This window comes from Taeniopygia guttata, chromosome 4 (assembly GCF_048771995.1).
Source record: "Taeniopygia guttata chromosome 4, bTaeGut7.mat, whole genome shotgun sequence".
NCBI lineage: Eukaryota > Metazoa > Chordata > Aves > Passeriformes > Estrildidae > Taeniopygia > Taeniopygia guttata.
The window spans coordinates 66,263,946-66,290,742 of NC_133028.1; the positions used below are offsets into that span (position 1 = coordinate 66,263,946).

General features: G+C 40.6%; 2 protein-coding genes across 5 annotated transcripts in view; both read left to right on the forward strand.

Moving 5' to 3' along the window:
• Positions 1-243: 243 nt before the first annotated feature.
• QRFPR (pyroglutamylated RFamide peptide receptor) lies at positions 244-15,042 on the forward strand. 3 transcript variants are annotated; one of them, XM_072927725.1, is made up of 7 exons: positions 244-324; positions 1,898-2,054; positions 10,995-11,153; positions 11,728-11,789; positions 12,540-12,775; positions 13,109-13,206; positions 14,145-14,739. In XM_072927725.1, exons 2-7 carry the CDS (start codon positions 1,970-1,972, stop codon positions 14,546-14,548), a joined length of 1,044 nt encoding a protein of 347 aa, XP_072783826.1. In that variant the 5' UTR covers positions 244-324; positions 1,898-1,969; the 3' UTR covers positions 14,549-14,739.
• A 1,767-nt stretch (positions 15,043-16,809) lies between these two features.
• TNIP3 (TNFAIP3 interacting protein 3) overlaps positions 16,810-26,797 on the forward strand; it is a 55,169-nt gene continuing 45,181 nt past the window's right edge. The window contains exons 1-2 of one of the 2 annotated variants that reach the window (XM_030272009.4): positions 16,810-22,292; positions 24,411-24,553. The gene's annotated coding sequence lies outside the window, so the exon portion shown is untranslated. Of the gene's footprint in view, positions 22,293-24,248; positions 24,554-26,797 lie in introns of those variants that run through there. The other variant, XM_072928789.1, reaches the window with a different exon arrangement.

Consider the following 26,797-nt stretch of genomic DNA (forward strand, 5'->3'; position numbering starts at 1 on the left):
TGAAGCAGTGGGTGCAAGATAAGGCAGAACATGAGGCACTGCCCTGAAGTGTAAACACTTTTCACTACCTGCCAATTATTTGTAGCCCAGGGAAACAGAGAAGTCATTTCAGTAATTTCAACAGGTTTGAGATGAGGTTTGTAACTCAACCCAATTAACTCCAAATAAAATTTAATTCAAGTCCAGGAGTGGGGAAATAGTTACTAGTGATTTGCCCTACAACCTGCATGATGTCTCTGCTCTTATTTTTTCAGCTAAGAGGATGGATAATGCTCAAAGAAAATGAAAGTTCCTGTAAATCCTACATCTATCTTCTCCATGTAGGTAAGTATTAACAAGAAAAGCTATCTGTAAAATAATCTGCATTCGGCCTTTCTTTGCATGCAGAAAATCCAGCTAAATCTGCACTAGATGGAATGGCACCCATCCATTGCCTACAGCTTCAAAATTTGTTTATGTTCTGTGGAATAATCATTCAGATGTTGCTCATTTTTAATGCTGTTTGATTACTTGTAATGAGCAATCATAGTAATAAAACAAGGATATATGAAAAAACAAATGTCCATGCTAACCATAAACCCAGGCTATATCTGCAGTATTTAGGTGAGAGCTTATTCCCATTTATTTGTTCCTGATACACTTGGATGCTTTTTACAATGAACAGCACAACACTGCAGTCCAGGATGACAGACTGGCCTCCAGGTTTGGCCCTTTATCTACAACAGGGATGAAATCTGCTGAAACACATCTGGCTCGTGTGTTAATAGAAGAGCTCCTAAATGAGGTTTCTGTTACCAGCACAAAGTGGAGGGGGAAGAGGGAAAAGAAAAAGAGGAAAAGGAAAGGATGTGTGCACAGAGAACATGAAGGTCGCTTCAGGCTGTACCTGGTGTAGTTGGTGGATAGTTCAAGGGAAGGTGCTGGGAAAATTGATCTCAGAAGAATTCTGTGTGATACAGAGCATGAGCTCAGCAGGATCATGATGGGAATAAAAGACCAAGTTTTCCAGCCAACAAGGCAGGCCTAAAGGCATGTGAAAGAAGTTGTCAGTATCTAAGTCAGTCTAAAGAGCATTTGCCTTCCACAGCAAGGCTTAGAAAGCCTGTCAGAAAAGGTGCTTGGTGACATTGCCTCAAGTGGAAAATACATGGTGATGCTGCACCCAAGCAAAGAGACATCTCTCACCATGGGACAATAAAGTCTTTGCCATGGACATATACCTTAAAAGAGGGTTGTCAGCACTTGGAGGACTGAAGCAGCACAGGTTAATGCAGGCGTTGGAACTTCTCTCCATTGAATTCCACTTAACAGAATTTCCTATTTTTCAAAGATGACACAAAATACCTTGAGCATATTTATTTTGCTGCAAATGAATTGGTAGTGAAATCTTCCTTCTCCAAATTTCCTTCGCAAGCCAGAAACTCTATAAAAAACCAAGCTTTTGCTAGACTTTTCTTCATTCTTTTCTAGAGGTTCCCTTGTACAGGTAAAATTATGTACCCAGGCCATGGAGCATCCGTTCTATACAAAATGTTATTTTGCAGCATTCTTCTTGGTGATGTGGTTTCCCTATGAAACATCCATTTCTGTGAGGGTGGGAAGTGTTGCCAGAACAGGCTGTCATATTGTTATTGCCTTCTCTGCATACTTTTTGGTAATTTCTTATGTGACTGATTAAAGCAAATTGTTGCCATTCAATGCAGTATCATACAAAGGGGATATTAAGGGGATATTACCCATGATAGTGAGAAAGCTGTACTGGGCAATTTAAATTAGGCAGGAAGAGAAGTCAATGCATATTTTCAACTTGGTCCCTCTGTTAGACCTTTATTATCATTATTATCCATATTTAAACTGCAAAGGCTTTTTTTTTTTTTTTTTTTTTTTTTCTTTGCAGCCACTTAGCTGAGTGCACCTCAGTAGCCTCCATGACCTTACCTGTGTAGCGTTGCCAGCCAGGTTGTGTGGGATGGATTCGATCACATGTCCTCTGGCAAGAGTGCTTGTACTGCTGGGAAAGGGGTCTTCAGGAGCCTCCTGTCCTCTCAGTGGAGGTTAGAAAACTGCTTTTCTGCTCGAGCTTTGGGCAGGGCTTGTAGTGGCATTGGCACAAAGGGGGCTGGAAGGGCCGATAAAATCCCTGCACTGTCTTGTTTGGGCTGGGCGTGAACCAGCAGCAGCCTGACCTGCTGTGGGTGGCATGTGCTCCCCCATCACGTAGGAGGCCATGTTCCCCACAGCATCATCCCTTTCCTTTCCCTCTCAGCCTGATCCCAAAGTGAGGAGAGGCTGGTTTGGGAGTTGCAGCACCCACCTTGGGCATTGTGCCGCCACACTGGGCTGGGGAGACACCGGTGAGTGGGCTGTAATGTTGTGAGGGGGCAGCCATGAGCGGGTCCCAGAGCAATGGAAGGTTGAGGGGCAGGTGTATGAGGGTCTGAGGGGAAGCTCTGAGGGGTGTCCCAGCGCTGTGAGGGGGAGTTGTGAAGGTGTCCCAGCGTTGTGAGGGGGGTCCCAGCACTGTGAGGGCTCACGAGAGAGCAGCGCTGCTGTGAGGGGGGTCCCAGCGCTGTGAGGGGGAGTTGTGAAGGTGTCCCAGCGTTGTGAGGGGGGTCCCAGCACTGTGAGGGGGAGTTGTGAAGGTGTCCCAGCGTTGTGAGGGGGGTCCCAGCACTGTGAGGGCTCACGAGAGAGCAGCGCTGCTGTGAGGGGGGTCCCAGCGCTGTGAGGGGGAGTTGTGAAGGTGTCCCAGCGCTGTGAGGGGGGTCCCAGCACTGTGAGGGCTCACGAGAGAGCAGCGCTGCTGTGAGGGGGGTCCCAGCGCTGTGAGGGATCGTGAGAGAGCAGCGCAGCTGTGAGGGGGGTCCCAGCGCTGTGAGGGCTTGTGAGAGAGCAGCGCTGCTGTGAGGGGGGTCCCAGCGCTGTGAGGGCTCGTGAGAGAGCAGCGCTGCTGTGAGGGGGGTCCCAGCGCTGTGAGGGCTCGTGAGAGAGCAGCGCTGCTGTGAGGGGCGGCGATCTGAGGCGCTCCCCGCGCGCTGCCCCCTCACAGCAGCCGCCTCGCGCCCGTGCCGCTCCACAGCGCCGGGGCCGGGGCGGGTGCGCGCCCGGCGCTGATTGGCTGCCGCCGCCCCCCCAAGCCCGACGCGGCCGCGGGCGGCGCCGCCGCTCCAAGTTTGTGTCGGGGCGGAGGTGCCGCCGCCGCCGCCCGCGGGCAGCTCCCGGCCCTGCGCGCTCCCTTCTCCGCCGCCGCACCGCGGGGTTCGGCCCGGCCGAGCGCCGGAGAGACAGTGGTCCGGCCAAGGGTGGGGTGTCGGTCCCCGAGCGGGCGCAATGCGGTCCCTGAACATCACCCCGGAGCAGTTCGCGCAGCTCTTGCGGGACAACAACGTGACGCGGGAGCAGTTCATTGCTCTCTACGGGCTGCAGCCGCTGGTGTACATCCCGGAGCTGCCGAGACACACCAAGGTGGCCTTCGTCCTCATCTGCGTTCTCATCTTCGCCCTGGCGCTCTTCGGCAACTGCTTGGTGCTCTACGTGGTGACCCGCAGCAAAGCCATGAGGACCGTCACCAACATCTTCATCTGCTCCCTGGCGCTCAGCGACCTCTTCATCGCCTTCTTCTGCGTGCCCTTCACCATGCTGCAGAACATCTCCTCCAACTGGCTCGGCGGTGGGTGCCGGGCCGGGCCGGGCGGTCCCGGGCCGGGCTGCGGGGAGGGGGCAGCGCCGCCGCCCGGACCCGCGTTCCCCCTTCTCTGAGGGACCCTTCCTGCCCTCCGTGAGGGACCCTTCCCCTTCCCGCCCCCTGCGAGGGATGGCCTCTCCAGCCCTCCCTCGGGTTGTGTTAAAATAACCCAGTCCGCTTTCCTGCTTGTATTCCTTCAAAGTTGCGGTGTGTGTGTGGGAAGCGGTTCGTTGTGTGGAAGCCTTGCCGTACTACTTTCTCCTTTTTTTTTTTTTTTTTTTCCCTCGCTAAGTAATGAAATCTGTCTGGCAAGTGAGGTATCAGTCTTTATACAGCTTAAGTTCCTTTGACAGCTGTCAGCTCGTAGCCAGTCCTCCTTAACCTTTTGTGAGGAAAAAGAATGTCCTTAAAGGAACAAGTGACTGAGAGGACATGTGGAATTTATGCTAAAATAATGCATCCTTTTAAATTTTTAAATTATTTTGTTTCTTGGGAGCTATGTTGTATTCCTGTTGATGTGAAGAACCTTTTGGCAAAGCTTCCCTGAAGTCTAGAAAGAAGGAATATTTTTTCCTTTTCTATGCATCCCAGTTCCAAAGTAGTAAGGAGCAGGCAGAGAAAAGCGCAGTAGAATTGTATATGGTATTTATTTTCCTGTTTTTTTTCCTTTAAACTGTGTTTGACAATTTTAAGTGGAAAAATAAAAGGGGTGGGTTTGCAGCAAGTAGCAGACAACATTTTGTACAACCACAAATTGAAATATTTTCCAGAATATTTCAGAATGATCAGGAAAGGTGTTGATAAAGTGACACATTGATGTTTCAATTTCCAAGGCTTACTGTGTTTCTGTTGTTTGGAGACAACAGTGATGGTTGTCAGAACATGGAGATTTAATTCCAGAACTTCCCCCAGACTAGAATGCTGGGTGGGAATTGACAGGTCAGAGGAGACTTGGAGCACATGTGAGAAATGGGCTTTATTACAGGAACTTTAATGAGAAGTGATGAATCCAGAGCTCCTGGGACTGATAGTAGGGACATCCGTGCTATTTTCTTATGAGCTGTTTTGGGGAAGATAACCTCTGTGATTCTTCTCTGTCCTAAGGAAGGCTCTGATCTGTCAGCTTGACCAAACATCTGATCATAATCAGATGAAGCCTCTTTGTGGGGTGAATTACAGGAGATATGGCATGGGCATGTGGAACAGTATGGGGAAAATATGTATGTCTTTATTGACACTGTTACTGAGGGTGCCTGACAAAAATCTAGAAGTAGTGAATGTAAAAGGTCTAGCATAGTTATGACAAATCTTTTCAGATATTCAATATTTGGGCAGCTAGAGTACAGTGATCTCTGGGGATTACTGTATTTTTTCCTGCGCTTTTTGCTGTGCTAGAGCATTTTCAATACGAGTGAATCCATAGGTCTTTTGATGTGGTGAAATCATTACCTTGAACTGACAGAATGTTTGGAGCACATACTATCATGGATGGGTGTTAACCCTTTATTCTGGGGGATGGGGGCTGTGAAGTGACATTGAGGAAAACAAATACACAAACTGATGGTATCCCAAGGGTATCTGGTTCCTGATGCTTCCATGGTGAAGCGTGAGTGGTGATTACAGTTGTACTGCAAATCAGAGCCTGGCAGTCCTGGGAGAGTCTTTTCCTTGCTGACTTAACTGGTTTAATATGCCTTTTGCCTTTCATTTTGGAGTGTGAAAAAATCTTATTCTCATCTACTGTAATGCACATTACTGAGTAGTGCAAGATCCAACTCTGTTATGAAAAAGGTGATTTGACTTGTGATGTATCCTTGGTGGACAAAGTGGTGCATCCTGAGACACTTGATGCTGCAAATGGATTGGGGATTCTGAGCCTTGAGTCACTTTATATCTTGATTTACTTGCATCACTAAAACAAGCATCTGTACTAGGCAATGTGAACCAAGATGTGTCTGTTTTGTACTTGTGTTTAATTTAGAACTGGTTGTTTATTTCCATGCTTGTATATGTGTGTTTCTGTTTCTTCCCCTTCTAAAACCCACAGAAGAATGGGAAAGGGAAGGAGAGAACTGCAAACACTGTAATGCCACAGTTTTAGAGTAGCTGAAGCTGTGACTTTTTCCATCGTATTTTCACTCACACACTCTTAACTTCAGCTGCAGTTAAAAATCTCAGTGTGCCTCACTTTGCCTGATGATCAAGCAGCATTAACACAGACCCTTTAACTCTTTGTGGGTTAACAACTGGAAGCAGCACCATATTGACTAAAAAGAGATTTGAACCAGTCCTGCCTTTGATTCTCTGGTGTCTTTAAGAATCTTTGTAGCTGTGTGAGTGTAATTGTGACAGTATATGATTTGATTTCCCAATTTAAACTTCGCAGCTGAATTGGCTGTAATTTCATGGGGAGCTTTGAATGAAAATCCAGCATACTCATCTCTAATGCAGAAGAAAATGAAGATTGTGGCTTTGTCATAAATGATCTCTGGGATCGTATTTATTGATAAGAAGAATGAAACGGGAGCTCAAGTGGGAGTAAATGGATGCATACAGCATCTATACAGTGTGTCTTGGGGCAAGCTGAAGCAGTTGAGGACTTGCTCTCATGTAGTCATAGGAGGGAGGCAGCAGTGTGTTACCTTAGAACTTCACTGTGTGAGAACACATTCCTTGCTGAGGGATGAGAACTAAGTCTTGCATCTATACCAAGAACTTATGTAAAACAATGCATTACCCAGGTATGCAACACCCTTAGGGATATCATCTGTGTGATGATGACTGATGTGTACTGCCCCAAGTTACAAAATGTGAGAAAAATCAACTTGCTTGCTTCAAGTCAGGTGGAGAGAGCTCATTACAAGCTGTGACAGAAATTCTAGTGCAAGGGCATAATCAACAGCATTTTACCAGAGGAAGGAGCAATTTAAATTTTATCAGAGAATAGTTTCAGGCTTTTACTTTTATAATCCTGATAAAAGAAGTGATATTTGAAATGACTTAAATCACAGTTCCAGGCACAATGTCCGATAATGAAGGCATAAAATATTTATGGGAATACTATTTATATTTGCAGTCTCTGAATGTGTTATTATTGGGAAAACTATTGACTGCTTGAATAATCTATGCAGTTTTTAGCAAGCAGTGCATAAGGAATACTTTTAGTCTCTTGGAAAAGAGAAGCAATTAGTTATTTTCATTCCCAGCATTCTGCTGCAAATGATTTACTTTCCCAGTTGAAAGTGGTCAGTATTAGATGCTGCAGTGCTGTCTTGACTAACAGTCTGTTGGAAGTGTTTTTTGAAAGCTTAACAGTGTGAAATTTAAACATTTTAATACATACTTAAGATATTATTTAAGTTATTAAATTATTCAGAAGAGTCAACACTTTTCTGTACTGCCACCAGTGCAGAAATTAACATGGTTCCAGTGATTTTGAAGTGATCCCAGCACTTTAGCCTTTAACCCTTAACTGGGAAAACTTATGGAGTGAGATTTCAATAACCTTGACTGAACCTCACTGAAGTGGGCTCTTATTCTTTGTGTTTGTTTGTTAGTCATATAATCTCCAAACCGTGTTCCAAACAGCCACATTCTTACCTGCTGGATTATAACAAAGATTTAAGCTAGTATAGTCCTTTAAAATCTTGTGTTACTCTGTGTTAAGTCTGAACAAAAATGTGAGCATTCACTTGAAATGGTTTTAATGTATGTGCTTGACACAGCTGTTTTTTTGCCTCAATCTTATTTTAATTTCACTGTATTTACTATGATGTAGTATCATAATTAATTTTTTTTCCTCAAAACTTACCTTGTCTTCCTTAAAATAAAATTTGGCATTTTTTTCTGAGTTTCTCCATAAGAGACTTTCAATTAACAGACACTCGAGAATGGGGTTTTATCAATTTCTTCTTGCTGCAGGTGAAGCTTGTTCTACACAAATGGATTAAATATTAAGTGACATGTGCATGCATTATTCTGAAATAATTACCTTATTTAACGGTAGATTTCATTTTCCATGTGCAAAGGCCTGTTAATGTTTGTCATTTGAAAACATAAGTTATTTGATTTAAAGTATTGAAAGATCTGGAGAAAGTCTGTAGTAATTATCTAAGCAGTTGGGCATGGCTGCTGTATATTGACAAATAAAACAATGGGTTTGAAAACTAAAAAGAGGTTTGATGTGAAGAACATCGACTATTCTGCCAAGTACAAGGGCTCCTGGTATCTCAGTATTAAGTCCCATTCAAACACAGTGAGGATGGTGGATGGATTTCAGGTGTGTTAATGTCAGAATTCCATTGAAGCTGATGGCTCTTCAGTTGGCCCTGACAGTTTATTTTCCTTTTCCCCCCAAGCAAATTTCTTTTAAATACTTGTGTGAAGGAGGTTGCACTTCCTTGCTCAACAGTCTCTTATCCTTGAAGGAGGTTTGAATTTCAAGGCATTTGAGGGTCTTGTGATTTCAGAAACTGGAAACATTTGTGTAGTGAGTGACAATTCAGGGCAAGCACAAGAGCCCTGAATGGATATTATATTGTTAATAACAATGACACCCAGAGACCCTCTGCATGGTGGCATCAGAAGCTTCAGGGAAGTTGAAGTTCTCTTCTGTTTTTACTTTTGGTACATTTTTGGCTTTTTGACTAGCTTTTACCTTCTATTCATTTGAAAATATCATGGTGTTTCTTGTTTATAAAAAAACTTTGTGGCTGTTTTGCTGTGGCCTCCAAATCCCCAAAGTGTGTGCTGTGTGCAGGTGTGTCTATTCCAACCGTGTCTAATGGAAAATATCCTTTTGCTTCCCATTTCTAGAAGTGCTAATGTCATTTGTCCAGCTCAGTAGGCTCAACCTGCGGGCATTATGTAGATTTTTGCATTTAGCTACTTTTGTATAGCTTAAGTGCTTACTTTTTATGTGTGTGTCTTCAAAAAGATGAGTTAGGGGTTTTATGCAGCCTTTTCTCCTGGAAGTTCAGCTCAAGGCATGGTGAGTGGTAGTCTGTGCTCTTTGACAGTGTGGTTGCTGGGAAGAAAATGAGAAGACATCTGTAAAAAAACAATGAGCATCTGGGAATTTGAGAGTTCTCTCCCAGTTTGGGGTTGTTCCCTTTGTTCTTTGAATAGCTGGGCACCTGCTGGAAATTCCAGCAGACTGATGGTGAAAGTTTGTCTCATTTTGTTACTTGAGTAATAGTGATACTGTTTTGCTTCCTAAGAATACCCTGGGATGCTGGGACTTCAGTGGAGGAGTAATGCCTTACAGGGAAATCCCTGTAAGGCAGGTATAGTTCAAGTGGTTTTAATTTAAGTCTGACCTTTTTCAAACTGTAAGAAATAGCCTGTGGTGAAAGTTTGAGTTGTTTTTTTAGCTTTGTTTTGTGTTTGTTTGTTTTTGGTTTTCTCCCAGCTTCAGCAGTAAGACTTGAACTCATTTCCTTAGTGAAACAGGAACCTAAGCATTTCATTAACAAGTTCAGGTCTTCTGTTTGTAGCAGGAGTCCCTTCTAACTTAGTGAAGCAAAAATGTAAAACCAAGTCTTTGGTTGCATTCACCATTTGCTGTGTGCAGAGTAGGTAGGATTTGAGCTTGCCTTTGGTTTTATCTCACAACAGAAGTTTAAGCCCACTGGGTGAAGGACGTGAATTTGACAGAGTGGGTCTGGTGCTGGATGTGCAGCACGTTCTGTACTGGGTGTAGTGAGAAACTGATGAGATGCTGAGTTAGTAAAATATTGGCTCTGTTTCATGAGGCATTTCCTTAGGCATTTCTGATGCCAGGGAAGAAGCAGGGGGAATTTTATTTTATAAGTTGCATTTGATTCAAGATGTGAAGATGTCTTGTCTTGCTCTTCCTGATGCTCTGAAAAAATGCATACCAGGTGAAAAACAGACATGCAGCTCTACATCCTCAGTCATGCAGTTCCTACTGGCCATGCTAAGATTTCATTCAAGGAACTTAAAACTGGGCTGCATGGTGTGTTTTCATTCTGGTTTAGGCCCAAATAAAATGGTGTGCACATCCATTGTGTTGCTGGGTTGAATATGTACTTGAAAGGTGCTTCCTTTTCCCCCATTGCTGTTTTTCCTCTTCTTCCCTTTGTGGGGTCACAGGAAAAGGGATTTTTGAGCAACTAGAATTGGTAAGACCAGTAGCAAACCAGTTCCTTCTTGTAAGCTGGAGTGGCTTTTAGCCTGGCCTATCAAGTAGAAGTTTCCCTGTTCCTTGTTCCCTTTATGGAAGGTAGGATTAAGTTTTCAGAGTTTTCTGTTAGTCTTCTGTCTGTTTTCTTGCGTTGTTACTGCTTAAGGTGTCTGTAGCATTTTAAAACTTGACTGAAAATTGAATCAGATACTTCTTAGGCTGTTTTGACTTTATAGATTATATCGGAGTAAGGTATTAAAAATGGTCTAGTAAGGAAAATAACCCTGACTGTTGCTGGAATGAATAGCTGATACTGTAAGAGTGTAAGGGAACTGTGGAAATATGGACAGAGAAATTTATCTCAGGGTCAAAAATGGGTAAATGAAAAGTAGATTGGGAAGGGCATTAAGGTAAGATTTCTTACAGAATAATTTGTACCACTTTCTAAGATGGCTAGGACTTGAGAATGGGTAATGGAGAGTGGCTGATATGTTAAGAATTGAATGTATACTTTGGAAAGCTGTGGCAGCAATAAAAGTTGAAGTTGTATAAACACAATATATCTGTACAACTTAGAAAATGCAGGCAGGAAATTGCACTTGTTTTGCACAGTAGCACTAACATAATTTGGTAATCAGCAGACAGGGAGACTTGGAGAACAGAAGGATGATGAAGAGGTTGATTTTTCCTCTTATGCCGCCTCCTCTATATATCTCACTTGACAGGATCATGCATTAAATGCTGAAGTGTACAGATGGTGATGTGTAAACAAGCTTAAGGAATGTGTTTGCAATAGCAGAAAAGGCAAACTTTTAAACAGGTAACACTCAGACCTTCATAAACTGGAGAGAAATCTGCCAAAATGAAAAAATAATAAATTGCTCTGTAACTTAACATGATTGAAAACAGATGATGGAAGACTTGGTCAAAAGTGGAAGTAAGTGTCAGACTGGTAACAGAGCAAGTGAATATGTCCTTAGAAATCTTGGCTTTGCAGATACCTACAATAAAGAATTGCTATGGAGAGCTGCATTGACAAATGGCTTAAATAGGTAACTTAGCAGTTTAGATGTTACAATAAATCTAACAATCTTGGTCTGTTATTTTTAATAATGGAGTCTGGTGTTAATAGCTGTTGCATGCCTTACTTTCTGATCATTGCAGGTGCCTTCGCTTGCAAGATGGTGCCGTTTGTTCAGTCCACTGCTATTGTAACTGAGATTCTTACAATGACCTGCATTGCTGTGGAAAGACACCAGGGAATTGTGCATCCACTAAAAATGAAGTGGCAGTACACCAATAAAAGAGCTTTCACGATGCTTGGTAAGATTTCAAGCATTTCTGGTAATTGTGTGTGAGAAATAATCTTCAGTGTGGATGGCATGGCAGAACAGAAGTCTCTGATATGACCAGTGATTCAGAGGCAGAGTTAATTGACCTTTATAAAATAGCTCAAGGATAGTGCCTACTAGTAAAGTAATCACTAGCCAAAACTCTCACAAGGGACTTAACTTCTGAAGTAAAAAATGTACTCAACAAAGATAAACCTTTAGCAGCCATTTCTTTTTTTTTATTTCAAGCAAAGTTCAAAACGTACAAGCACTGCTTAAGATATGTCACAGGGAAATGATCCTTCCATTGTTACACAAAGAGGTTAATTTAATGCTCCTTATGCAGATTAAGTGTTTTTCCCATGGAATATCAGTAAATGGAGGTAGCTTGAGAAACTGAAAGCTGACGTCAAAAGAGCATGCTGTTATTGATGTGAGTGTTGACTGATAGAAAACTTTGTGTTTTGCTACAGTTTTCTACCTTGCCTGACTTTTCAAAGCTGTTAAACTGTTCATACCAAATCCTGCTTGTTGGACAAACTATGAAAAAATGTATTTGTTTACAGGCATAGTCTGGTTGCTGGCTCTTATTGTTGGGTCACCCATGTGGTACGTGCAACGGCTTGAGGTAGGTTAGGGCAAATGAGGATTTGCTTATTAAACTCAGTCCTTGCTGGATCTTCCTGTACCTTTAGGTGAAATGGAGTCACCTCCTGTGAAATTAGAGGGGGGTAAGGGAGGTGGAGTTGTGGTTCTGTGTGCCAGCCTGGGAAATGCTAAGGATTAGAACTTGCATGCACTGTGGAAGAGGGAATACAAGCAGGGACTAGTCAATGCCTACTCACCCTAATCACAGTAGTTACATCTCTGATTTGCACTGTGGCTTTCTTTTGCACTGGTACATAGGAATAGAGGGCTAAGATTGCTGTTTCAGGATGACACAGTGCTCCCCGAGATCTGGAAGAACTGTGCTTAGTTTAAGATTAATTAGCTGCTCATTATAGTTGAGGAGTTACCACACACATTTGGAGGATGGGCAGGAGGCGTGCCCCAATCTGCTGCTTGTGAGTCTAAATGTTAATATTTTTCTTGTTTTTTAAAGTGGCTAATGTGAGGTTTCTATAAATTCATCTTTACTTGCAAAATGTGTAGCCAAGGTCTCCTTTGAAGTGCAAATCAGAGCATCTCCCAGGCTCTCTTTGTCAATTTGGATTAAACTCAATATTTTGATTGGAAACGTGCTTGAAAGAATTTTGTCACTCTGAAAAATCTGTTGAATTTTGGTTGTTCCATTAAGAGCAAGGAATATCTGAATGTGCTTGGATTTTACACTTGGGATAAACACCTTAGTGACACATCTTCTTTGCATTTGTTGCAGGTTAAATATGACTTTCTATATGAAAAAGTGCATGTTTGTTGCTTGGAAGAATGGGCCAGTCCCATTTATCAGAAGATATATACAACCTTTATTCTTGTTATACTCTTCCTTCTTCCACTGATGCTGATGCTTTTCTTGTACACTAAAATTGGCTATGAACTCTGGATTAAGAAACGAGTGGGAGATGCTTCAGTTCTTCAAACCATTCATGGGAACGAAATGTCTAAAATATCAAGGTTTGTAAGCAAAATGCACTTGGAATTTGGACTTCTAGAAGGCTTTTTTCCTGACTTTTTTAGTTTTCCTGAATAGAGTTGAAAATGCCTTGCAAGACATACTAATGTCTTGCAAAGTGCTCTGCTGTCCCAAAATAGAGAAATAAAGCACTAGATTTATATGATGATGCATTTTTTTCTTTCCAAGGGGATTGTGTACTTCTGAGCTTTCCTTGAGGGTTTTGTTTGAATCTGCAGCCATCAGAACACAGTCACAGATCTAACTTGAAGAGAGAGATGTAACTGCCAGTCAGTTCCCAGTGATTCAGTGTGGAATTCTTGGTGCAATTTCAGGAAGAAGAAGCGAGCAATTGTTATGATGGTGACAGTGGTGTTTCTCTTTGCAGTCTGTTGGGCCCCTTTCCATGTGATTCACATGATGATGGAGTACAGTGAGTATCTGCCATATCTCACAGAATAAAGCCAGAGTTTTGTGGTTTTGTTTTAGTAATGGAACTTGATATTGTGAAACGCTAATGATGCTACAGCATTTAGCTCTAGAATACCTTCTGATAGCAAAGGTTGATGTTCTGCTTATAAAAAAAGACTTAAGGAAAAACAGGATTATTAGAGGGGTGAGCATCCTTGTGTAGATTCTTTTTCTTAGCATGTCTCTTATGCTGCCCTCATTTGCTGAGAGGTTAAAAGGACTTGGCTGGAAGGTAAAGTTATTTCTGAGCATAAAATGTCTTGAAGTTTTTAATTATATTTCATATAACTTAACTGTTTTGAGTTCAACTTAAAATGGAACATTTATCCCTTTTATTGAGGTAGGCATATTGGAAATACAAATACTGGACATCACAGTGATGACATCCAGTGAATCCATCTGGAGTTTTTCAGTGCTCTTTGCTGAAAACTGGCTTGGAAATGCCCTCAATGCTTGTTGTGATGGCTTTTTTTTATACTCTGGGGTATTCTACTGTTCATCTCGCACCTCCTCCATGGATACTGCAGCAGTCTATGTGCAAGAACAAGAGGAAATTTGCAGTAGTTGTACTCTACTTTGCTAAAGGCAGGATCTGTGTCTTTGTCTCCTATCACAAATAAGATTGTAGCAGATAAATCAATGGTTTGGCCAGTCAGCTTTTTTGGCTCATAAATTTTCTTTCTTTTGATTATGTTACCACCTACATACAAAGCAGGACCATGTGATAAGTCTTGATTTTATCTTGTTGATGAAACTCAATTGCTAATATTAAGAACTTCCAACATGGGTTTTTGTTGATTTTAAACAAAAACATCTAATACCAAACTGGATTTAAAGAGGCTAAGTAGTAAGCATTTATGACATTCTGTGCCTACAGCATCTCTCTCTTCTCCTCTCCAGGTAATTTTGAGAAGGAGTATGATGATGTGACAATCAAAATGATCTTTGCAATTGTCCAGATCATAGGATTCTTCAATTCTATTTGCAACCCTATTGTGTATGCTTTCATGAATGAGAACTTCAAGAAAAATTTTCTGTCTGCCCTCTGCTTCTGCATTATGAAAGACAACACATCCCCAAGCAGGCAACTTGGCAACTCAGGAATTACCATGAGAAGGCAAAAGCCAAGTGCATCTCAGAGAGATCTCATGGATTCTGATGAAGGCAGGAGGGAAGCATTCAGTGACGGCAACATCGAGGTCAAATTCTGTGATCAGCCAGCTTCCAAAAGGAATTTGAAAAGGCACCTGGTCCTGTTCAGCTCTGAGCTTACTGTACACTCTGCAGTAGGAAATGGACAGTAGCACCAGAAAGGGTTTGGGAATGGAGAAGTCATTCTCTTTATGATCATTTCAATAAGCCATTTAAAAGAGTTTGCTACTGTGCATGCTGAAATGAGGAGGGAAAATGATGTGTGGACTCTAATAATGTTGGGATAGTGACTGAGAAAATGTAATATTTATTTTATAATTACAAGGAGTAAAACTTTGGAAAAGAACATTACTGTGTGATTTCCAGGAGAAAAAAAATTTCTTCCTGACCTAATTTAGGGCTTGTTCTCCCTCTGCTTTAGGTAAACAAAACAACTGCTGCTTGCTCCATTTATTGTGTGTCTGGACTGTACACAGCTGAATGCCAGAAGGCAGGAACTATGGAGAGAATGTGCACTGTTTTGGGACAACTTGGAAGTCTGACATGGGGCTGACATTGTAAGATCTACCTGCTGCAGCTTTGAGGACTGCTCAGCTTCCGATCTGAGTTCAGGAAAGATGGAGACTGAGATGCAATTCTATTTAAGGAAAAAAAAAAAGGAATATGAAAAAGTTATCCAGATCACGACTCTGAAGAGGTTTAAGTTTTAAACATCGCATGCATGTTCAGATTTTGTTAACAGGAAGCATACTGGTAATTAACAATGCATGAATAATTAATGTGCTCTTTTTTACAGATTTATTCTTGGCTACAAATTTAAATGCCATTGTACTGCCCTGCAAACTGCAGTGTTCTGCTGGAAAATGGAGAAGCTGAAAAAGTGCTGTACAAGAGAGTCCAGATGCAGGAGGTGTGATCTGTAGAGTAAATACTGATTTGAATTTCCAGTCATGCTTGGACATGTGACTCTCATGCTTGGACATGTGAAAGGGTGGTGTTGCCATTTTCTGGAGGGTTATAGGGGCCTGATCCAGAGCCTGTTGGGACTTCACAGGATACTTTCAATGGACTATCATGGTCTTTTGACTTCTCTGAGGACATGCTTGTATTTTTCAGTCTGTCCATCATCTTCAAAGGGGATTAATTGCTGTCTGAGAACAGGGCCAGTGCTTTGTTATTTTAGGCTTCACAGTAAATTGTGGGGTTGATATCCATTTAAATTCTAAATGTTTTTGCTCTCAGTGGGTCAAACTGCAAAATTGCAAAGGTATGTTTACAAATGTGGACTAGGGGAGAAGTGTGATCTAAATTGGTACACTGGGATCTGATCCCATAAATGAGGCCTTGAAATAAGAATGTGCCACTTCAGATGAGGTTAGGTTGGATCCTTTAACAGCCTGTAAAAAAATCAGTGCTCTCTTCTGTCACCCCCTGCCTCATCTGTGGGACCTTCATGCTGCCTTGGCAGTCAATATAAGATTCTTTTACATTGCTGCTGTACACTTCATTGTAAATAAAAACTTAGGGTAAAATATCCTTGTATAATCTGGACATAATCTGATCCTTCTCTAATGTCTACAGATTGCTGTGGGTTTGTGACACACTTTGCTTACCTGTGTATTTTTTATATTCTATATGATACACTCCTGTGCAATGACAGAAAGCTCCTGACTTGTGCTGAGGGCCAGGAATTAAGACTTTATTGGGTTATTATCATAGTTTTCTTCAGCAGATGTAAAGTTTAACTGCCTGATGGTGAGAATTCTGTGTTTGGATAGAATCTGTGACTGAAAACGAATTTATTTTAAGCTATTTATTTGCACTGCTAATTTCAGTGATAGATTTTAACAAACATTTAACCAGAACTTCCAAGTATCTTATGGTTTTGTTTTGTTTTCTCTGCTTCTTTTGATGTCTCAGAAAACATAGTGTCAATGAATAACCGTTGTAGTATTAATTTTATTTTCATTTAAGTTCCTTTATGGCTTTGTTGGTGCTGTTTTGCACTAGGGAGTATCTGCTGTAGACTTCACTTTGAGTCTCTTTGTTTAAAAATTCATGTGAGCTTATCTGTGCCTCTTTAATGATGACATTTCAGTCCTGTTACAGGTGCCAGCTGCTCCTGTAATCTTGAGGGCTGTGATTTAAAGGACTTTACAGAATAAGGTGAGAAAGAGGAAGAAAAGTCCAATCTCTTGGTAGAAGGGAAGTGATAAATGTTTCAGCACAGATGTGTGGGGCTATGGTTAGATTAAATATAAACCAAAATGCAAAAGATGGTTCTCCTACTGTTCTTAATCGTAACTATATTATTTGTGCATTTTTTACAGTTGTCTTGAAGCCAGGAAATCTTGTCCTGGCTGCAGGGAGTAGAAGATCCATTATTGGTCTAACACCACCAGGATTTTGCCCATTGTTTTATAAATCTGTCAGAGCTTCTGCTTTGATTTTAGCCAACAAAACCAGTTGTGCTGTTGAAGCGTGTCAGTTTTGAGTCCAAGTTGGTTAGTTTATCCCTTACAGTGGCTTCTACCCTGTGTGTGGCTGTAACTGAGTTCTGCAAACCAGGAAAAGCCCTGCTGTCCCTCAGTCTACCTGTGCTTATTTCCATCTTCCAGCAACAGAATTGCATGGTTCATCTGATCACAAAAATATTCCAGGTTAATGGATTTATCAGAGAACAGAAAAAATAATCACACTCTAAAAAAAAAATAAACACCCTAAACTGATAATATTTATCAAAGCTGTCATGGTCTTTGAGGACAATGTTTCTTCAAGTTTTTTATTATCTTAGTTATGAATTACTTGTAGTTTCTTTGATAAAATTAAAGAGAACCTTCTTTTATTCTCAGCTGCAAGTGTCTAAGTTGCAGTGAGATGATGCCAGGGACTGACAGGCTGACGAAGACAGGGGCCTGAAAGGACAAATTCAACTGAACAGAGACTCTGGAAATTGAATGGATGAGGGAAAAGTGTCACATTTATCAGCTTGTTCAACTGATACCAGAGTATTTACAAGGAAAACAGTGAGCAGAAGGAAGTGAACCCTCTCAGCACCTGTAACAGTAGCAGTTAAACAATAGCCAATATTGGCTTGTTCCAAGAAATAACCAATTGCCAACGACTGCCAAAGCTGTAGAGATGTGTGATGTGCCTGCATCCAAGGAGTAAGTACATAAATTCTCAGCCTTGAGATGTGTTAGCCCTGTCTCTGTGCTGGTAACATGATTAGCTCACATGCAGTGGTTGCATGTGCTGCTGGCAGAGTCTTTGAGCATGACAGAAGCCATTGAAACAAGTGATACAGCAGAGTGAAAGGGACACCTGAGAGATCAGAGAAATGCAATGCAGAGGAGACCTAGATTATTATTGCCCAGGGGAAAAAAAAAAAAAAGAAGGAATAAGTAGAGGAAAGAATTTAGTAGATCTGTTGACTTGGAGAGATGGGAGAGGAAGATAATAATGGCAAGGTGTATTTTTATATAGATTAGAGCTGATCTGAGAGTAAGAAAAGTTGGGAGAGTTTAGGAACTGTATTCGGAGAGCAGTTCTGTGAACAGAACAGCATCTCAGTGCACAGGGCAAAAGGCTGCAAAGAGTGGAAGCTGCCCTTTCGGTGCCTCTCAAGTTGGAAGCAGTGGAAGGGACCAGGAGCATTGCCAGCCTGAGGAAGAGACAGGTAAATGTGGATTTAATGCACACTAAAGAGGTTAGATTGTGTATATCCCTTCAGAAACACTGATAAAACAATCTCTGTTTCTGTCTATACTCCAAGTCCTGCTTTACTCCTCAAAACTGGCTTCCAGGACTACTGCAGGACATTCATGCCATCATTAGCTTCTTCTGTTGAAGCTCCAGTGAAGCTGATGGATTATGAAGTTATTTTAAACACTCTGGTGTGGTTTGAGATGAATCACATGCTGATTTATTATGAGGGTTTAATCTCCCCCCAACTCCTCATCCACATCAATACAACAAAACCTGCTCAGTCAAAAGCAGTAAAACCTGGTTCCTTTCATTCCAAAAAACACAGACTCACAGTCCTACAAGTTAGGGTCACACAATGTTTGTTTTGCTACAAAAGTGCTTTCCTACAAGCCAGGGTTGTTTTTGAGAAGGTTTAGGGGTGTTTGTATGTATTTAATGCATTCATAAAAGAAGAGATAGATTTGTTTGTATCCAGTAGAGATACAAACAAACTTCTACCAATTGCACCTCTGCCCTGTAGGGTGTTTAAAGTGCCTACCAAGACTTGAAAAGATGTTTTGTTGCCTGAAAAAGGTTAAATTTTGTTTTTCAGCCTCCTGTGGAGTAATACAAAGCTTTCTATGAAAAGCTGTTATTTCCTTGCATTTTCCTTTTTTTTTTTTTTTTTTTTTTTTTTTTTTTTTTTTTTTTTTTACGAAAGCAGAAACTTCTGCTCTTTGGAGAAATAATCATAAAACCTTTTCCTCAGACGTAGTATGGAATATGCTCAGTTTATGATCGGGTCTCTGTCCTAAAATGACATAATGTTCTTGCACTGAAAAGCTTTTTTACATAAGCACTTCTTAGAGGAAAATGTTTTGGCTTTTTTTTAAGTTTCTGTTGAAATCTCTTTATAGCCTTCTTGTTTTTATTTGCTCTTTCCAATGCCATCACTATTTTTCTAAATTAATTTCACCAGGGTTTCTCAGGATTCACTCTCCTCAGGTGAAGTTACTGTTCCCTTGGACATAGTACTTTTTTTCTGTCTCTAATCTTTTTCATGCTTTATTAAATTGTATGGTCCTACACCATCTTTCCCCATGCTCCTGAGCAAAGCTTTAATTAATTGATTTAAAATTTATGGCACAGTCTCCATAAATCTCTTGTTACATCTTGGAAATTTATGAGAAAGCTTTCAGGCTTTTTCAGTGCTCTGGGATCAGATTTGTAAATCCATTTCATTTTCCCATCTGAAATAGGCATCCTTGCTATTTACATTTATTCCATCTTGATAAATATTCTAGTATATGGACATAGAACTGCTGCAGGATGGGGTATAGTTCTCCTGTGGTATCACAGGTGCAATCATTTAATTTTCTGCCTCCATGGTTTGCTCAAGCAAAAATTAGTCAGGGTTGAACTGTATTTTCCAGTGTAGACAAATAAATTCTTCACTGACTTAATAAAACAGAAGTACACTGACTTACAGATCCATCACACTGGAGGGGAAGAAGATTTCAAATATTTTAGGAAAAGAAAATTCCTAAATAATCTTTCTACTTGTAAAAGAAAAAGGTCAGCATGTTTGGGATTTAAAAAAAAATTTCTTCTTAATTTCTTTTTAAGGTGTCTTTCCCTAGTGTCCAGATTCTGTTGTGCAAGGTGAAAAAGCTGCTAACTGAAGTGTGTGGGAAGGGGCTGAATTATAGTTCTCAATTTGTATCAAGGCTACTCTGCTCTGTTTGTTGGCATCCCTGGGAACCTTCTGCTTTCACAGTGTCACTGAACTCTGCAGCTGCCTTTGCTTAAGATCCCTCTTTTCCCAACAACTCAGCTTGGTTTAGTGAGAAGTTGAGCTTTGACTTCTCCCATTTGCCTTGATCCTTTTTTTTTATCTCATTGGTTTGTTTTACTTTTTCACTCTTACCTTTTTTTCCCCCTTTTGTTTTCCCTGAAGCAATTCCTTGTGACCTTATCTCCTTTATACAGATTAGAACAACCAAGTAATACATTTTGGGACCACAGTGGAGCGTTTCTGTGGTTTGGAATTTTTGTTCCATCAAGTCTGATTATCAGGTAACAAGCTTCATTTCCAGTCCTTATTTCAGGCACCCTTGGCAAGACCTTGCCCTCTCTACTGGTTACATTAGGCTTGTGTGTGTATATTTTGTTTCTGAATTGATTTGATATATTAACATTTTATTTATCAAGCTGCTTATTGATGAATTTCCATTTTAATATTTCTTTCTTTGACTTTAAAAATTTCTAATTCCTAGGAAGTGGAGCTTCTCAGTAAAGTGCCAGCTGCACTGGGAAAATTGGTTTTTTTTTTTTCTTTAAATAACATGTAAGACGTCAGTCTTTATTGTACAAATGACAGCTAAACTATGGCTTATAAAAAGGTCCAGTAACTTTCTTTTGGTAGTCTGACAACTCTGTGCAGTGTCTTTTGTGTGTGTGTGTGACAATAGAAATATAATGTTCTTCTGCTTCTTGCTTCTAACACATGGTTTCCATAGAAACATCTGCTAAACACCCAATTTAGGTATTGATGAGTTTAGTCCATAACTGAAGAATCTTAAAAACCACGCAGCCTAAGAATAAACAACGAGAAAATATTTAGTGTCTCCATGGGTAAAGTATAAAATATATCCTTCTAAATATCAGTATTAAATGTCATTTATTAAAGTTTCATCCTCAGGCAAACTTGAATTTTGGAGGAGGGAATGTGTGGCAAAAGCAATCTGAAAGCTCCCTGTGGCTCCAGTTGCTCGGTGGGGTGGTTGTGTCCTCGCTCGGGCTGTAGATGGCACCGTCGCTGCACATAAAAAGCCGAGCTCTTCCAGTCCCTCCCTAGGGAACTGTTTGAAAGCATATATTTCATGGCAGGACTTGGTAAGGGTTTGATAGAGTTCTTCTTTCCCTAGGATTAGAGAGAAACATGGAGAGAGGCATTGAATTTTTTTTCCTTCGTGAAGTAGCGCTTTTAAAAGCAGTTGGAGCTCATGAATGAAAAAGGAGCAATGATATAAACAACACAGTCAAAATTGATTTTATTGTATCTCAGATGTTTAAATATTCATCTAGAAGTCATCCCTTTTGCTTTGCAAACTTGTTTGCCAAAACAAATAAATACCAGTCGTAGGACTATCTTGTTTTTGAAGCTTAGCATTTGAAATACAAATTAGTGAATGGATCTACAAAAAAAAAAAATAGAGATCAAAGCTCTCTGAAATCCTTCAGACAAGTCATTTCCAGATTCCCCTGAGTGTATGAAAAAGCATGTAGCTGTAGGTATTCCCCCTTCCCAAATCTGGGGATAGAGTGGAGGGAAGGCAAAGGGGAGATGGAAAGGGGAGATAAAAAAAGTGCTATTCATTAGCAATCAGGAGAAATCTCAGTTCCTAAATTGTGAACTTAAAAATATAAAGGGTCTCAAAAAGTGATTTGTTTTTGTTACAGTCTTCACAGATACTCGTTTAAACATTTTTATGCACACTAAAAAAAGCCCCCTACATTCTCAAAGGGAGTGGAAGAACTTTGCTGTTTAAAAAAAGCAAAAAATACCATTGTGCAGGGAAACAAATTTAGCAGCCTGTCAAGATCAGCTGTAAGATACAAGTCTTGCCATAGTGATTTAAGGTTCCACAAATACTAGGACAAATGAAGGTATTATTTGCACTTCTTAAGAATGTAAATGGAGACTAGGACTCCTGGCTATTCAAGATAACACAAGCCATGAAAAAAAAGTGTAAAGTATTTTCATAATTTGTTCATTGAATGCTAATATTTTTCAGTGAGGTATTAATGTGTGTTCATAAAGTCTAAAGTAGAATAAACCCACTTTATTGATGAGGAGGGAGGAGCAGAGAAGGACATAACCACAAAAGTGATTTGTTTGCCAAGTAACCTGAACAGGCAAAGGAACTTTCTGAATTTACAGTAATCAGCTCTTTTGAATGAAAATATTTGATAACCTTGTGAAGAACAAGGCAAACACTGGCTTGCTTTTTATATATTTTTTTTTTTTTTGGAACATATTCATGTTAGTTTTTTTAGCATATGGTATTTTCCTCTCCCATGTAAACTTAGAGTAGCCATGTTATTCCTTCCTGTTTTTTTAAATCTCTTTTGGAGATCCCAAGTGCTCCTGGAACTTTGTTTCTGGAAGATGTGCTGCAGCTGTGTGTCTGCCAGGAAACAGGCAAGGTAAGTCCTGACACATGGTGTTCTTGGGGCACCTTGGAGCAGGTGAGTGCTGGGGTCAGCTGTGCCTCTGTTCACCTGTGAGTAATTATGTCATCTTCTAAGGCTCCAAATCCTACTCTTTTTTTAGAGACTATGAAAAACTAAATACTGTTTTTAATTTCTGCCTGAGAGCTGCGTCAGAGATGGTTTTCACATGTTAAACAACCCTTCTCTCAAGTGAGATCTAGGTTTTTTGGTTTTTTTTCAAGAAAGGGAAATACAGGGGTGATATTCTTTTTAAATCCAGCACGGTAGTTTTGAATTCATGCTGTGTTCATGCAGTATTCAATAAAAAGGGCCTTAATGATAACTGTAAATGAGGAGCAAGCACGTCATTATATCTGATAGCAGATTTTTTTTGCAAAACATCTGTATAGTTTTCAGGGTGAGGTGTGAAAGATGGGCATGGAACTGTGAATGATCAAAACGAGACAAGCCATCTTTTCTAACATTAGGGTGGAACTGGGGCAGAGCTGACGATTTATTTTATTTCTTTTTCTGTATTAGGGTGAATTTTGGTAGTTCATTAAAACTTGATGCCTGAAGTTATTTGCATTTCCCATTGATCTGTGTGTACTCGGTTCATTTACTGTTCAAATCATTGCCTTGCTGCTTACAGCTGAAAGGCCTCGCTCTGTTCATGCATTAACTCTTTCTGATCCCGTTCCAAAGATGTCTAACATGTTTCCAAGGAAGGCGGAGCAAGGATAGGGAAGGGCGTTTGAGGAGTATTTTGGCTGATGAATCTCTAGTGACACCTTGTGGGATGTTTCACAGAATCGCCCACAACTTTTTGGGGGAAGGAATAAACTGCGAGGTTTGTTGTGCAAAAAGCTGCCCAAATAGTAGGATACACTTAAACCTCTGAACTCACCTATAATTTACTCTAAAAATAAACTATACAAATAAGCTTTCTCATGTTGAAGTTGTCCTTCTTTAGTCCATGGAGGTGTTAAATCATTGTGGATAATATTATCTAGAAATAAAATTTAACTTGTAGAAATAAACATATTCAGATTAGCTTTTGAGTGAAACAATGAGGCATGGGAATGTTGCAAATCAGCTGCAGCTGGCATGATTTAGATGTACTCAGTACACAGCTCGTTTTCCTGCCTGGTAAATGTTTGATGTTCTGAGGAAAATCTGACCAGGAGAAATAGCCCAAACAATTTTTAAAATTCTGTTTAAAATAGAGTATTTAGAGAACTTTAATCGATATTCATTATCCAATAATTCAGTCTTAGAACCTTCTGGCGATTTTCACCTACTGGTAAGATGTTTTTTTCCTATTGGTAAAATACTGGATAACTGTTTTGGCTAGATGTGTTGAAAGATTTGTTTCTTGTTGCTTGCTCTCATTTTGTGGAAATGGCCAAATCTGTGGGTAACCAAAATCTACTGTAGTGAACGAAAAAAAATGGATCTCTTTTGTGTTCTTAAAGTTCTGTGCTGATTGCAGATTCACCCATCTGGCATTTCAAAATGCCTAGTGCTGGTTAGAAGATGAATCCCAGCTAACCCTGGGGGAACAGAGCAGATTTTTTTTTTTTGAGACAGACCAGTTTTTAGAAAAATTTGAACCAAATTGAAATAATCTGAACCAAATAAAAATTTGAATTTTTATTGCTGGGCCTGTGGGTGTGGAGATGTAGCAAGAAATTGCTAAATGAAGAGAATTTGGGAAAGAGGACTGAAAAGAGATTTGAAAAAGATTAATGGTTTCTTACTAGCAAAAGAAAATTTCTTCTGCCTGTGCATAAGTATAATGAATGGAAATTTAGCTTGATCCTTTACTAAATGAGAAGGAGGAATGGGAGTTGTCTAGAAAATGCTGTGGGTTGTCTTCCAACACAGCCCAGCTGAACTGATTTTTTTGGGTTTTTTTTTTGTTTGTTTGTTTTTTGTTTGTTTGTTTTTTGTCTAAATACTTAGCCTTTCCTTCCCTTGCATGCCTGGTGCCTCTGGCTTTCTACACCTCTCTAGGCCACTGCAGGCTTCTGTGGAGTTGTGCGATTAGTCCTTTAATTGATGCCCTTGATTCCATTGAGAGTGTTCTTTGTTTCCATGACTTTTCCCTAGATGGAAGCACTGGGCCAGCTGAGCCTGAGAAAGGTGTAAAGGGGTCTCTAACACCTGAATCTATGAGTCACTCCAGAGGACCTCTTCTATTCAGAGACCTTCCACAAAACTCTGCTGTGCAAGAATAACAGCTTTACAAAGGGGTGAGTTTCATCTCTAATTTATATAGTAATTAATAATACACAAACAAGTTAGGGGAAGTTTAGGCCAGGTCTTCTCTAGCTCCTGTGGAGAAATGAAGCTGTTTTATACCCCTTATATTGCTTTCCTTTTAATTCATGTGTGTTGATACTGCCTGCTTACATCTTGCTTTCCATGCCTGGCATTCGAAAGTGAGATATTAGAATCGTTGTTCAGCTTTGTGGTGGTTTATTTTGCATGCAGATAGCACAGGTAGAGGGCAGAGGCAGAAGACAGATTGGCCTGCTGGTGTTACCTCCAGTTTTCATCACTCTGCAGTGAAGAATTATAACTTTTGTAGCCAAACTTAGTACAAAGCTGATACCTAAAGCAGCTCTTGTTGGGGGGCTGAGTGCAGGAGGGCCATGAAGAGGGGCAGTTTTCATTCTCTCTTGGACTGAGGCAGGTAGGAGCTGTGACTTGGTGAGGTCACACTGTGGTCCAGTGGCAGAACAAACCTGGGTTCAGGCTCTGCCTGCTGATCTTTCCTCAAAAACGTGATGCCACTGCAAATGTCCTGGTATGCCAGTGCTCTGAAAGCCTCACCCACTCGGCAAACACCTAGTTATTAAAAATCCTGATGGCTGGCATCTGTATTCAAGGCAAGAGGCAGCCCCTTCCTGTGAACGGCCTACGTAGGAAACAGCCCACGTAATTTGCAACCACTCTCCTGCCTTCACTGTGCAGCGGAGTTTATCTTTACTAGAAACAGTAACTTGAAAGTGACCTTCATACTTACTGAAAGCAGCCGAGTGCGTGGCTGTGACTCATGGAAGGAGCCCAGGTATTGGGGAATGATAGCATTTCCCTCTACTGCCTGGTTCAGCAGTTAAACCAAGCCTAGTTCTCTGTCAGGTACCATATTGAATATGATGTGTATGATGGCTCTGTCCCTGCCAGAATCCAGAATGAATCAAAAGCTCCAAAACCACTGCTGGCTGCTGAAAGCAGCTCTGTGTTGGCTCGGCTGGGTTTCAGAGTGAAACCTCACAGTCTGGTTTGTGTCTCTAGAATAACAAATCCAGTTTGGATTGGGAGTCCCCAGCTGAAATAAAAGCCATTTTTTTTTCTGTAGTTGTATTGCCTCCCTGAGGAATCCTTGGCCTCCCTTTTTACTGTGATCTTTGATGATTTTTGCCTCCTGTGATGTTCATTGGTGCTTTACTTGAGTAGGAAATCCCCTTTAAAAAAAAAAAAAAGCCTTGTGATGAGTCACTGCTGCTGTTTTCTTCAAACTGAAGGGGATTCTAACTATGAAATTGTATTATTGCTAAAATAGAATCCTGTTCCATTGCGTAGGTTGCAGTTGAAAGCAGAGAAAGGTCTGAGGGAGTTGTAGGGTGAGCAAGCAGTGTTGCTGCTAATTTGTTTACTAGGGACCTAATGGCAATTCCAGTAACAAGTAAGCAGCTTAGAAGTCTAGTAGAGCAAAACCCATCTCTAGCTGAAAAGCAGTTCTGTATCTCTGAAGCTAAGCATAAAGAAGCAAAAAACAACCTCCAAACAATAATAGTTTGTGTGTTTCCAGCAAAGGATATTAAAATCTATTCAGCAAGAAGCATAGTTTGGTTTGGGCTTTTGTATGTGTCTGTGTATGTTCATTAGGGATTCAAAACTGACTTGCTTTAAGAATGGTTCTTTTAGACTTGGAATATTAGTTTCAGTTTTCTTCCTTTGTTGTAATTCTGACTATCCTCTTCTCTGTGTTACTGTTGGTTTAGCCCTGCTGCTTTAAGCTTCAGTGTTCTGAAACCATAGTCTATCACTTTCTTTCATCTGAAGTAACTGCTGCAGAACTCTGTCATGCTGGAGGTTTGACCAGTTTCCAAATCCCCGTGTGTGCACATGGGAGATGAAGATTGTAATTTTAGGTAGGCTTTGGTCCTGTCAGGAATGCAGGTAATCCAGGTCTATCCTCTGAATGATGACTTTGCACCCTCTTTCATCTCTGGATTTCCTTCCTTATTTTCAGAATTCGTCTGAGAACTTCTACAGGCTACAGAAAAACAAACCCCCGAATTACAAAAGGCACCATTTAAAGGCATTTTGTATCAATGTGTTCAATATTAAGATATAGAAAGCTGTGATTATTGAGCATTGAAAAGGACCATGAGGCTGCTGATAGTGCCACAGTAAGACTCGAGTTTAAAGAGAATCTCACTACTGGTTTTACAGTATATTGCTGGAAAGGAAATAAGTTAATAAAA

Excerpts from the sequence above, each read along its gene's own strand:
- QRFPR (XM_072927725.1), top strand. The coding sequence starts at position 1,970 with ATGGATTCGATCACATGTCCTCTGGCAAGAGTGCTTGTACTGCTGGGA. Across the intron at positions 2,055-10,994 it reads CTCCTGTCCTCTCAGTGGAG|GTGCCTTCGCTTGCAAGATG; the intron begins GTTAGAAAACTG and ends TGATCATTGCAG. Across the intron at positions 12,776-13,108 it reads GAAATGTCTAAAATATCAAG|GAAGAAGAAGCGAGCAATTG; the intron begins GTTTGTAAGCAA and ends GTGCAATTTCAG.